A 14,234-nucleotide genomic window follows, 5' to 3' on the forward strand; every position below is an offset into this window, starting at 1 on the left:
TTTTCCCCCCCCAGCCTGCCGGTGGTGCATATCAGTTCACTATATCCAGTCTGTCCCTGGGCTGTTCCTGCTGTGCTTGCCTGGGGCTGAGCCCTGTTCACTCCCATAGGGGCAGCGCATGCTGCGCTCCCACCGTTGCCCACAGTGAAGAGGGGGGAGTGGTGGTGGCTGCTGTGCTGGGCAGGTGAGGGCAAAGTGGCAGCTGGGCAGGAGCATAAGGCCTGTACCGGTGCCCTGGAGTAGGGGCTGGGGCCAGCAGGGACGCAGGGTGGGGCAGCAGGAACATAGAGGAACTGCGGGGAGATCTGCACTATAGAGACAAGCCAGCTGTGCCCCTCTCCCTACCACCCTGGCTGAGCCCCTTAACCTCCACCACTGGCCTCATTGCACAGGACTCCCCTGGCAGCATGTGTCTCGCGTATGTGAGCCTTGTGTGATGGAGCCAGAGACCCGGTCACACTTAGTCCTAGGGTCACCAGGACCACACGCCACCTGCTGCTGCTGCTGGCAGCAGGGGCTGTGTGCAACACAGGGAGTATGCTATGAGGAGAGGGCCCCCCACACACACACATACCCACAGCCCCCCCACACTATACAAGAAAAAGACTTCATTTTGAGCTATTTTGCAATCACCTCCGTATACATTATGCAAACACACACAAATAAGGACAAAAATATTTTTAAAGTAAAATTAAAATATCTTATTGTAGATGTTTGATTTTTTAGTATATAATTTGTGTGTGGGGTGGGGGGTTCTGGTTCCAAGATGACAAATCCCCCTTCCCCAAAAGGAGTACTTCCAGGGGCAAGGGGAGGGACTTCCAGTGCCAACCGGGTGGCAGGGCTATCCTTGCGGCCGTCAACAGTGCACCAAAACTTGTTAAGTGGCCTTCCAACTGAAATAATTGCCCATCCCTGAACTAGGGGGATAATGAAGCGTAGGCCGTCCTGTCCTTTTTGCCGCTACCACTGTTTTACTGCTGGCTACAGTAGGGGTGTTCAGGAGTGCAGTTGCCCTGTTAAATCTGCAAGCATGTGCAAAAATGAGGAGGAAAAGGTGGTGTTCTTTCATTGTTGTTGAGAAACTTAAAGTTCTGAGAGAAGCAGAAAAAAGCTGGAAACTATGCTGCTGGAAGAAAGTATGGCATCAACGAAACGCATAGACTGAAAGAAGAAGGAAGTGAAGCTACATTTTAAGCAGTGATGATAGGAAAACATCCAGAACTTGACCATCTTGTGGCATATGTGTGAGTGAGATTGCATATCTGAATTGGTGTGTCCACAGGAATGTGCTAGTTAAAAAGCATGTGAAATCTGCAGGGAACTTGGATTAGGTCTTCAGTTCAAGGCAAGCAGAGGTTGGATGTAGAGAACTTTATAGTAGAAATGGACTTTCAATAAGAGCGCACACAGTAATTTTCCCAGCATTTACCTGAAGTATATGAGGAGTTGATAGCAATGATATGTTATCAGTGTGCAAAAGCAGAATTCATACTTACCATCACAAATAGGGAAAGCAGATGAGACACCAGTGCATTTTGAAATAGCATCTGATACCACAGTAGATGAGTGGAACAAAATCTGTTCATGTAAGAACAGCCAGGTATAAAAAGTTGCACTGCACTGTTAAGATTTTCTGATGGAACTAAGTTGCAAGCCTATGTCTTTTTTAAAGAAGAAGATGCTCCTTAAGGAGAAGTTGCCACAAGAGAATTGTCCATCCACCCTTTTCCTTGTGCCCTCTCAACATACTAGTGCTGGGCTGGATTAAGTATGTATAGGAATACCAATCTGGTGCTCTTTTGAAATTAAAAACATACTTGTATAGGATAGTACAGTGTTCCCTAAACAGGAAGTGAAGAAACAGCTAAAAGATGGAAACATTGACCAGAAAACAATATTAGGAACCATAACATCCATAATTCAGCCCTTTAATGTTAGCATTAATCATCCTTTCAAAGCAAAACATGAAAACAACTATATACAGAATTGATGGTGAGTAATGACCACATTTTGGTGCCAGCTGGGAAGGTCAAGTGGCTGGAAATAGGGCAACTATCTTAAGTGGATCAAGGCTACATGGAATCTAACCCCAGCAGACTTGATAGTTAACAATGCTTCATTTTTAGCTGTCTGGATGATAGTTAGGATTGTGCCATGATGTATGGTGATACAGATGACTGAGGTACTTGGGAGGCAGCAGCAACAAAGAGTAAAGATAAGTACCAGAATATTTTTCATCTTCCTTGTTTTAATCTTATCTTTTGTTATATTTGGTGTTCTTTTTTTTCTTTTTTAACTTTATCAGCTTCTAATATTTCATTGACATTTCATAGACATTAGGGGCTAGAAGGCGCCTCATGAGATTACATAGAGTCCAGCCCCCCTGCCAGAGGCAGGAAGTCTACAGGGATCAGATGATCCCAGCAAGATAAACATCCAAATGCCTTTTCAGTGAGTCCAGAGTAGGTGATTACACCACCTCTGGGGGGAATCTGTTCCAGACCTTGGACACTTGGACTATAAAAAAGTTCTTCTTTATATTGAGTCTGAGTCGGCCTTCTAGAAGTTTGTGGCAGTTGGACCTAGATATCCCTTGGGGACCCCTGGTGAACAACTGTTTTCCCAGATCCTGATGTACCCCTCTTACATACTTATAGGCAACCACCAAGTCCCCCCTGAGCCTTCTCTTTGCCAGGCTGAAGAGTCCTATGTCCCTTAGCCTGTCCTTGTAAGGCTTGCTCTTTTGGTCTTTGATCATATGGGTGGCTCTCCTCTGGGCTTTCTGGAGCTTATCCACATCCCTTCTGAAGTGGGGGGCCCAAAACTGGACACAGTACTCCAGCTGCAGCCTCACTAAGGCCAAGTAAAGCGGGAGGATGACATCCCTGGTTTTGCTCGAGACGCATTGGTAGATGTATACCAGAGTTTGGTTTGCTCTGCCACGGCATCACATTGGGGGCTCATGTTCATCTTGTGGTCAATCAAGAGCCCCAAGTCCCTTTCGGTTGCAGTGCTAGCGAGTGTAGCACCATCAAGCCTATAAATATGATGCTGTTTTTTTCTCCCAAGGTGGAGTACCCTGCAATTCTCTACATGGAATGCTATCAGATTTCGGTCTTCCCACTTTGCAAGCGTGTCCAGGTCAGCCTGTATCCCCAGCCTGTCCTCCAGTGTGACCCTTTCCCCATAGTTTAGTGTCATTCACGAACTTTGTCAGTTTCCATCTGACGCCCCAGTCAAGGTCATTAATGAAGGTATTGAAGAGTACTGGCCTGAGCACTGAACCCTGGGGGACTCCACTGGTAACCTTGTGCCATACTGATTTGTTTCTATCAACTAGTACCCTTTTGGTGCAACCCCAGAGCCAGTTCCCCAGCCATCGGACAGTGAGATGGTTGTGGCCACAGTTCCCTAGCTTGGTTGTGAGGACAACATAGGAGACCAAGTCAAAGGTCTTCTTAAAGTCCAGATAAATGGCATCAACCTCCTCTCCCTTGTCCAGGCAATGCGTCACCTGGTCATAGAAGGAGATGAGATTGGTGAGGCAAGACCTTCCAGTAATAAAACCATGTTGGCTGGCATTCAGTTGGTTGCCTTTCATTAGCCTGTTGCAGATAGATCCCTTGATCATTTTCTCCAAGATCTTTCCAGGGATAGACATCAGACTGATAGGTCTGTAATTTCCTGGAATTGTTTTTTGTTCTGTTGTAGAGACATGACACAATCTGGAATAAAGGGAAGTGAGGTGTGTGCAAAGCTCACGTGGATTTTTGTATTTTATAATTTGTTATATTAAATTACTGTTATATTCAATTTTTTTTTTCATTCTGCCATCATAAAACTGTGTGTGTGTTTGTTTGTTTTTTGGGGGCATGTTAAATGTGCGAGAACAGTGTCATTTTTTCTGAGGTAGATCCTTGGAACAATCTTGGTTCCTCAGGCTGTTTGTGGGGGGTCTATATATAGTTTCTTTACAGTATTATAAAATCCTCCTTTTTGTGTACCTGTGATTGTGAATTACTCCCTTCCCCCATACAAAGCTCCATTGTTATCCAATTTTCATTGATTTTCTTTATTTCCAAAACTTGTCAGTGCAAACATTCATCAAGAATAAGTACAGTTCAAGTTCTCTGCCTGGAATTACCCTAATAACATAAGTTGTATCTATCTGTTAGTGTTTCTGCTCTTTCTTTTCAATTTGGTATCTTGAATGTAAAAAGAAGGGTAAGAAAGTTTTTATACTACATAGAAGCATAGGAAGTTAGGTTTGGAAGGGACCTTAGGAGGTCACATCTAGTCCCACCCCCCCCCGCTCAAAGCAGGACCAGCCCCAACTAGTTTGTCCCAGCCAAAGCGGGGTTTGTCTAGCCAGGTTTTGAAAACCTCCAAGGATGGAGCTTTCACTACCTCTCTGGGTAAATTGTTCCAATGTTTTAGTACCCTCCTAGTGAGAAAATTCTTCCTAATATCCAACCTAAACTTCCCTTGCTTTAACTTGAGACCATTGCTCGTGGTTCTGTCATCTGCCACCACTGAAAATAGCCTAGCTCCATCCTCCATCCACCCTTAGGTTGTTGAAGACTGCTATTAAGTCTCCTCTCAGTCTCCTCTTCTCTAGACTAAATAAGCCCAGTTCCTCCAGTCTTTCCTCATAAGTCATGACCCCCAGCCCACTCACCGTTTTTGTCACCCTCCACTGTCCACATCTTTTTTGTTTTGGGCCCCCCACTACTGAACACAGTACTCCAGATGTGGCCTCACCAGCGCTGAATAGAGGCGAATAATTACTTCCCTCTACCTCACAAATCACTGCACGTCTACCTAACTTCCATGCTTCCAACTGGAGTTGTATACCATTTACATACTTCTTAGTGGCTGATGCTTTATTTTTCATAGAAACATACTTCTGTTTACCTTAGTGAAAAGGGCTATTATCGGTACAAGGTTTCTGCCTACAGTGTCCTCTTCTTGTTGCTATATGTCCACATTCCCTTTTCCTTCATGATCCCCTTGAAATGTTTTGAGTCCTTTGTATCTGTTCTCTAAATCCCAAATGGGTACTGGTTGGAGAGTAACCAAACATAACTGCCCTCTATGCATTTTTCCAAACAGGATATCAAGGTCCCACACCAGACTTAATTGGCCGCATTCAGCAAGGGGATGTGGAGCTCTGGGTCTATGATGATGAGGAACCTGGAGAATGTATATGTTCTAAGGGCCTGTCTCCAGGTGAGTCATGGCAATTCCCTCTACCCCACCTCCTCACATTGCTTAGTACCCACAGTGACAGGAGGAGCTGGAACTGCAGACTTGCCCTGAACTGCTGCCCCAAGATACTGACCTCAAACACTTACCTTGATCTGTGTTGTCCAGGCAGGTGTATGTTCCCATTCCGTGTAATTTAATGATGCAGGCACAGGTAACTGTCCCCTTCTTCCTCTCTTTGGGCTATTGGGATGCAAAAGATAAAATCACTCCTTAAGCAATGTCTTCTGTTGCCTTCACCCCCTGGAGCTTGAGCCTCAGTCACCTTAGCAAGAAGTTCTGTCATAGAAAAGGGAGGCTTCCCACAGGAAAGCACTATGAAACCCTAGCATGATGTCTCAATATTAATGTAACAGAGAGCCTGGGGTTCATGTTACTTTAAGGAGATAAATGACAGCAGATAGAGCCGAGACAGCTGAGCAGGGCCTAGCCACAAGAAGGAAGACAGCAAAGAAACATCACTGTCAAGGCAGAGAGCTGCCCACGAGAGTGAAAGGGTGCACCTACAGCCAGTCAGGAGAACTCTGATTGCAGGAAGCTGGTTGCAAGGGAATAGGCAACTAAGGAAATAGCCCAGTAGGCCAGAGCCTTGCTTGTACATCAGGGAGGCTGCTAGAGCAGCAGTCATCAGCTGCCATGGCTACCAGCCTTCAGGCCCTAATGAGAAACTCCTGTTCAGCTGGAGTGCCACCTGTCTGGAAGGGACAGGGCTTAGGCAGCATATATGCCTGGGGTCTGATCCAGATCAAGTAATCTGGCCCAGCAAGATGTAGATTGAAGACTGAGGCTAGTACGGTCAGCTAGAGGAGAAGGCTGGAGGCCAAGAAGGCTGAGATCCCAACAAGGGAGAGATGGTATAGTAACACCTGTGAGCTATGAGCATGGCTGTAGAGGAGGTCAAGCGCCATGAGCAGCCCTTAAAGCTACAGGTACTCTGAAGGGCACAAACAGGTCAGGAAGGCCTACTTAGCCCAAGAAGCGCAGAACTGAGACCAGTGGAGTCTAGGAAGGACCTGCTGACAGCTAGAAGAACTGCAGTTTGCTCTAGGACCCTTAGGTAACTTCCCTTTCAATCAAACAAATACATCAAGGTGTGGCAGGTGAGTGCAAAAGGAAGGGTACTCTAGAGCTGGAACAGGACAAGGTTTGCGTGGTCACCAGGGGGCATCATGGCTGCCCTGATGCACCGAACGTGCTACATTTAGATGCAGATAGGGGTCCTATGGGCTAGAATTTCCATTCTTATTCAGTAGTGTAAGAGTTGATACCTCAGCCCAAAGTGGTCGTACCTCTATAAAACTCTCTGGCAGGGCATGATGAAACCTGTATTGCTCTATGGCAGTTCTCATGGTGAGAAGTTGTCTTGGGACCTATCAGGGACTGTGCTATAGCAAGGCTGGACCTCTCCTACTCACTGTTGTTAGTTCCTCCTGCTTAGCTGGAACTGGAAATTCCCTCCATAATAGAGAGTGGAATAAAGGCAGTGTTTAATCAGTACCTTGGGCTGTATTATAGAGCTTTCAGGTGAGGGTGAGATTCACATCCTCTCTACTCTGAGAGATATAAACTTATAATTGTGTATACTGGTATCTCCCTCTTTCTGCAGCCCTGGCCCTGAGACCTAGGGTCTGTGTGTAGGTTAACCCCAAAGCCTTTGTCCTGGTACAGGTTCCACTGACCTCTAGGACTTGTCACCAGAGGAAAGCCCTGTGGGCTCATTCCCCAGACCAGAAAATTCTCTGCCATCAGGTAGGAAGCAGAGCTCTGCTCCTTCCAGAAAAGATTAATAGACAGCGAGTGAAAGAAAAGAGAGTTGGAGGGCTCATTTCAGGCCTCGTTCATCAACTGCAAATTCTCTCCCAGAACTTTTCCTTGAGGCACAAGGTCTGGCAAACTTTAGCTCTTTTTTTTTATTTTCTATTCCTAGCAGCCCTTACACATTGCTTACACCAGAGCTGTGATCTGGCCCAGTGAGAGCAGTGCTTGACAGCCCCATATACCCATACTAGCCAACACACACTCCAGACCTGGAAATTGGCCAGTGAGGCTGTTTTAATTTTGTCCTCAGGTGCTGTTCTCAGGACTGCTAGAGACGGAGAGCTTGAGAACAAATATTGGGGATGAAGCCCAAACAGTCTCTGGTAAAGTTGTAGGTCTATAATACGACAGTGGCCTTGGGTTGGGAGGGGGAATGCTCAGTGGTGGCTGGGGCCAGGGTGGCTGCAACCTCTGGGCTGCCCCCTCTAAATGGACTGGTGGGCGCAGACCTTGGCTGTTATACCTCTGAGTTCTCCCTGGTCAGATGAGACTTGGATTTGGAACAGAACCATTGGGAATCTGAATCTGAAATTTGTTAGGCAGTGCACAGTACACTGACCTCCATCCCCAGCTTTGAGACCAGTTGGAATTAGGCTTCTTATACACACAGTGTACCCAGGTGCCGAGATCTGGCCCTGTTCTGGGGCCTCTCTGAGCTGGGTGGAATAGCAGTGCTTCCCTTTTGCCAGTGGCACAAGAACTAATTTCTGGGTTCCTTTTATCCATTCAGCACATACTGGGATGGTGAACAGAGCTGACCAGTGGCCTCCTGGGGAAGATCCTGCAAATCTGGAGGTGGTTTCAACCAGGAACCAGCTACCTATGCCATGGGAACAGAGAGCAGCTGAGTTCCAAAAGAGTCTGACATGTAGGGAAGGATTCAAGAGACAGAGAGTCTCCAGGAGCTATGAGAGCAGGACTTGCAGAGGGGAGGTGTTGTATATATGTGGAGAGTGTGGTGAGAGCTTTGGGGACCAACAGGAGCTCAGGGCGCATCGGGAGACCCACAAGAGGGAGACAGTCCACCCCTGCACAGAGTGTGGGAAGAGCTTCCGTTATAAATCCTGTCTCATCAAGCACCAGAGAATGCACTCGGGGGAGGGCCCCCACCTCTGCCTCCATTGTGGGAAGAGCTTCATCCAGCTGTCCTGCTTCCAAGTGCACTGTCATATGCACTCTGGGGAAAAGATGTACCCATGTACCAGTTGCGGGAAGCGCTTCAACAACCCATCCCACCTCCAAGTACACCAGCGTATCCACACTGGGGAGAAGCCGTACCGCTGTGGCGACTGTGGGAGGAGCTTCACACAGAGCTCTGCTCTCACCACACACCAGCGCGTCCACACTGGGGAGAAGCCATATCGTTGCCCCGAGTGTGGAAAAAGCTTCCGGCAGAGCTCTGCTCTAGCCCAGCACCAGTATGTCCACACCGGAGAGAAGCCCTACTGCTGCCCTGAGTGTGGGAAAAGCTTCAACCACCCATCCCACCTGCGAGTCCACCGGCGCCTCCACACGGGGGAGAAACCACACCTCTGCCCTGCATGTGGGAGGAGTTTCAGTGATCCATCCTATCTCCGAGTCCACCTTCGCACGCACACAGGGGAGAAACCCTACCACTGCCCTGAGTGTGGAAAGAGCTTTGCCCGCCCAGATCTCCTCCGTGTCCACGTGCTCACACACACAGGGAAGAAGCCATATAGCTGTGCCCAGTGTGGAAAAAGCTTCACCCGCCCAGCCTTCCTCCGAGCCCACTTGCATGTCCACAGTGGAGAGAAGCCATACCGGTGTGCCGAGTGTGGGAAGAGCTTCCATGATCCATCTCACCTCCGGCTCCACGGGCGCATACACACAGGGGAGAAACCATATCACTGTGTAGAGTGTGGGAAGAGCTTCAACAGCCCGTCCCACCTCCGTGTCCACCAGTACGTTCACACTGGGGAGAAGCCATACAGCTGTGCTGAGTGTGGGAAGAACTTTGGCAGCCCGTCCTATCTCCGTGTCCACCAGCGCATCCACACAGGAGAGAAGCCATGCCACTGTGCCAAATGTGGGATGAGCTTCAGGGATCACTCAGCTCTCAACAAGCACCAGCGAACCCACAGACCAGACCCTGGCCCTTCGACAGGGGCCAGTTTCTGCCAGCTCTTGCCTCATCCTCTTCCCCACAGCCTGTGCCCTGAACTGGGGGTGGGAGAAATGTCCTGAAATGTCCCCCACCTCCCCATTCACCAGACACTGGGTTTCCATGGCCCTGGGCACAGGGATGTTCTCTCAGAAATGGAAGACCCAATAGTGGGGTTAATGGGCTGAAGCTGGGATACAGGAGATGACTGGGCTCAAGGATACACTTCAGGAGCTCTGGTTTCTCCCAGTTCTGTTATCCATATTGCAAGATCCAAGGACCCTTCTTCAAGTCCCACTACTGCAGGGTTGAGGAAGAGGAGGAACAAGACAGACTTTATTCACTTTCATTTGGCTGATCAAGCCACTATTCTTCAAGTTGTGTCCATAGTAATGCTATGGTCCTTTTCACTGTGTAGTAGTCCTTCTCTCAGTGGTCTGTTACTGTGTGTAATGCCGTGCTGTATTCTTGTGGAAGGATCTCAGGTGGGCACCATAGGATTAAAGTGCAGGTGATCTTTCTTACCCAATTTAATTTCACTGCAAGATAGATTAAGGGGGAGGTGGGGGTAAGGCTGCATTGAGGCTGAAGTAAGAGAAGGAGAAAACTTTGCCACAGTAACTGTTCTGCCAGAGCGTGAGAATCTCTCCAGCAAACACCATCCCAGGAGCCAACTGCAAAGAGCATGGAGCCATTCAGATAGTAGCATTCACAGCCCACACATCTCTTTCCCCCTCCCCACCCCAAAAGGTTCAAGGTGATGTAGTTCTCCCAACAGACTCAGGTGCCCACTTTGTGGGGGAGGGGGACATGAACATGAATAAGAGCCATTGCCACTGGTGTATTTGGGATTATTGCTGGTTTTGTAGACATAATTATGGTAGTCTGGGAAGGTTTTGCATATCGTCATTTGTAGGGTGCCATCCGAAATATGAACTGAGATTATCTAGAAAGTTAGTGTAAAAATATTCCGGTGAAAGTTTGATCAAGGGGTGTTACTTGTTGAACCTATAGTGGAAGTCAGTGAGTCCAACTGTTCAATTCAGGTGATGAAAATCATGTTTACCTGGTTAGAATGCAGGTTTGATAGTTGAAAATGAAGCTGCTCTGGGTAATGATTAAATGGACATGATGTTGCAGATCTAACTGTAGTCTGTTTTCTTGTAGATACTTCAGGCAGGCAGCTCTGTGTCTTCATGGTGTGGGATGTTAGTGTACAGGGTGCTGACATCCATGGGTGCAAGTATGGCCAGGAAGGTAGTTGATAATCTCAGTTTTGTTGAGGAAGTCTGTTGTCTTGCAGAAAACATGGTCTTTGGGTGACAAGTGGTTTTAGGATAGTTTCTGTGAACCCGGCTACTCTTCAGTGAGGGTACAACGGTTGGATCATATAATGATCTACCAGAGTCGTCTTATTCATGGATCTTTAGGAGTATATAGAAAGCTCGTGGAGTGGGGGATAAGTGGAAGCAGTTTTTCCTTAAACTGGTATGGAAAGGTTTTAATAATACTTTCCAGTTCCAGAGTAAATACTGGTGGGAGAACCTCCTGAAGTTCTTCATAGTAGCTGGTGTTACAGCTCTTTTGTCCAATGGTTTGATTTACTATTTCAGTGATGGATCTTAGGAACTGTATAACCTCTGAGAGAGAGAGGTTATCATTGCCCTGGCTTTTCTTCAGAATTTGCTGTTAGCTTTCTTCCTGAAACAGTCAATTAAATTGTCCAGCATGTGATTCTCTCTGCTGGGAAGTGTCTAATCCAATGTGATGTTATTGTTGTTGTTTGTTTTTATCTGTTGTGGCAAGAAGGTTTTCAGAGGTGGTTCTGTCCTAGTCGTGGAATTATTTTCAGGCAAAGTCTGCAGAACAATTCTTCTAATTCTCCAGATATTAGTATCTTGTCAAGTTGTTCCTTTGGGCAGAAGTTCAAGGCCTTTGAAGAGCACAGGTATTTCCAAGTGAGATGAGGAGGGTGTTAATGATGTAGGTGTTCTAGGTGACACTGTTTTGATTCTTCCCTGCATTGCTGGTGTGCTGCCTATAAGGGCTTGTTCTGTGGTAGCCAGTTCCCCTTTTTTCTTATGCTAGGTGGCTGTCATCAGGTATTTTTGGTGGTACATTTGGGTCTGCTGTACAGTAATCATTTATGTCTCTAGATTGATCTCTCTTAAGTAGCATAAGTAAGTATTGTTACCAGACTTAATGTTAGACTTCATAAGAAATCCTAAAATGCTTAGACAGCAATAGTTTGTTCTCTGAAGAGAGTTTGAGCACAGCGATTTGCAATTTCAAGCATGCAACAAACAACAGAAAAAATCTCCCTAAGCTAAGATACAGCCCAATAAGACACAGTAACAACATACAGCTCAGCCTAACTTCAAATGTAACATAAGCCAAAAAGACAACAGAAAGCCTTGCATAGATCTTATGTAATCCTGAGGGAAGAACATCCCCTTGCAGCCAGGTATTTGGATGGTCTTTCTGGGAATCTGCAGACCTGGGCAGGTGAGGAAGAGATCCCACAGACCTCATCTTTACCTGGGTTCTTATAGGTGATCTGTGCCACCTCCTCTCCTTTTAGTGCCTTGACAATAGCATGCTTCTTGCATCTGCCATGTACCACATACCGCTCATGACTCGCATGTTCAGTGTCTTTGTCACTTCTCAGGTATTCCAGTCTCTCACCTCTTAAAGGTTCCACTTTGAAATGTAAATGTAGCTGCCTGCGTGTAGCTTAAGAATCAGTAAAAAGGTTTGCAATCATTATGATTGTGCCAGGCCTTTGCTAACATATCCTGTTTTAAGTTTATCCCTTTTAGAGTAGGTTAGGTGAATAAGATGGTTTCTCAGTTTTTCTGTGCAGGAGAACCTCAGTTGTGTTGCATATATGGTGTTGTGAGTGTTAGGTAAAAGTTGCAGATGAGTCTCCTTGGAATGATGTTAGGTTTTGTGTACAAGCTTAAGAAAATGTCATGCACTCTGCCTTCTCTTTTCTTCAGGTTTTGGATTTTCTATGTGAGCAGCAGATTTCTATATCTTCCATGTTATGGTAGTATTTAAGTGATAATGTAGCCATAATGGTTGAGAAATTATGTGAAAGGCAAGGATTTTTGTGGGTGGTATCTTCTATTGGACCAGCTGCATGGTTGAGCTTTCCTCCCAGACCTGACAAAGAATGCCTTGTGTTCAAAAGCGTGTCCCAAGTCATTAGGGAAGACTTTATCACTGCCTGCCACCTCTTGCCTCCTGGGATTGCTGCTTGACATAACTGCTGCTCCATCACTTAGTGGTCATGCCACCCCACTGCTCCACAGCCTGGACCAGTGTGGAGGTCATGTCACCTGCTGCTGTCACCGATACCACAACTTTGGGGATTGCAACCTCAGGTTTGCCAACACTGCTGCTGCTCTGGGGAGCACCACTGGACTTGTCTTCAGATTCATAGGATCACCACTAGGTTAGCTGCCCTGTGGCCACCACGGCTGTCACTGCATCACACGGGAGTTCTATTTTTGGGACCACTGCTGCCAACCTGTAGAGCAATGCTAAGATGCAGCCTTTTGAAATCACTGCTCTGCTGCTTGCTTTGAGGAGTGCTGCATGGGGTTGTCACTTTTGCTGCTCACCACTCTGGGTTGTAGTCTGCTGTTGCTTTGTAAGTGCTTCTGGGATCTCTAGCTGCTGGTACAGAGAGCACCCCTTCTGAGATGTTAGCTCTTGGTCTCAGTGCCACAGCTCAGTTGACTATTACTATTGAAGGTCTTAACCAGCCTCAGTAAGAATGCCTTCAAAGGGGGACTCCACAGTACAGTCTCCTTGGACTCTCTCCCTTTAAAAAAAAAAATCGCGTGTTGTTGGACTCAACTCAGGGTATAGTGTGTTCTGACATCCCCATGATTCCTGTGCAGCTGAGATCAGGATACACACATGCTGACTGACCCTGAGATCAGGATTCCCTTTGTACAAATCCCACATGAGAAACCTGCTAGGGAGCCCACTAGAAGATGTGCCAGTGCTTGGGAGGAGCTGGGAGAAATGTGTAGGTGCCTGGGTGATAAGAACCTTGTGGGAATTGGGTGCCTGGATGTGCCCAGTTAAAAACTGAACTGGCCTTTTAAGATGGTGGAAACTCTGCTGCATGTATTCTGGGTGCAGAGAATGAGTGGTGAGGGGGTGGGAAGGATCAGTGATTGGGGGAGATAAAAGGGCAGCCTGAGGCCAGACAAAGGGCCAGGGGTGTTGGGATTAGGGGTTAGGGGTGGGTTGGAATTGGTGGGTGGGCATGGATGTGGATGTTGGGGTTGAGGGGGGTGGAGTAGAGGTTGGGGTTGCAATAAAGGGGTTAGGAGTTAAGTGTTAGGATTAGGGTTTCCTCCTGAATATTTGGGACCAATATAGAATATTTAGATATTGTATCCTTTTTATTAAGTTTATAGATACCGACAACTTAATTTTTGCAGTAATTGCCTAATTTTCTTCGTGTGTATGCATATACTCTCCATCTTTGGTGAATGAACAAAATCAAATCTAAGTGTCTTACCAGGACCAGCCACTGGCTGTCACTGCTGCTCCTGGCTGAGTGAGCAGCCCTTTGCAGTACCTGAACCACTGGATGTTACTACTGCTCCATGTAGGGATTAAAATGCAGCCTTTGCTGGCCTCTAAGCGGACCTCAGGTGTCACTGCTGCCCCACATGGAGGCAAGGATGTAATTTACTCTGCCTAGTCCAACTTGAAGTGGTGCAATCACTAGGAAAAACTTGTTTATTTATTAATTTGCAATAAAGGGACTGAACACCAAGGTCAAAGATCAGTCACTAGTGTGGTTTCAGGCCCCAGTCTCTCTTTCCCCAACCCCACGTACTTTTAACATGCTAGTTTCTCCAGATACCTTATCCTCTTTGTGTGTTTGGTTTGGGAGGGGACTCGCCTGAGTGAATCAGGGTTGTGGGAGTGAATAGGGATAGGAGGGAATATGAGGGAAGGCATAGGCATAAGCCCCTGGGCTATAGCATAACAATAACAA

At 46.9% G+C, this 14,234-nt stretch overlaps 1 protein-coding gene across 1 annotated transcript in view; it reads left to right on the forward strand.

The window, feature by feature from the left end:
- Positions 1 to 14,016, forward strand: part of LOC109293953 (zinc finger protein 883-like) — an 18,516-nt gene extending 4,500 nt beyond the window's left edge. The window contains 3 exon segments of the mRNA XM_019512102.1: positions 5,116 to 5,232; positions 7,817 to 9,198; positions 9,200 to 14,016. Of these exon segments, the coding sequence (XP_019367647.1) occupies positions 5,116 to 5,232; positions 7,817 to 9,198; positions 9,200 to 9,379 (1,679 nt within the window). The 3' untranslated portion in view covers positions 9,380 to 14,016.
- Positions 14,017 to 14,234: the final 218 nt, after the last annotated feature.

Source organism: Gavialis gangeticus, unplaced genomic scaffold (assembly GCF_001723915.1).
Source record: "Gavialis gangeticus isolate Ggan-Ray unplaced genomic scaffold, GavGan_comp1, whole genome shotgun sequence".
Lineage (NCBI taxonomy): Eukaryota > Metazoa > Chordata > Crocodylia > Gavialidae > Gavialis > Gavialis gangeticus.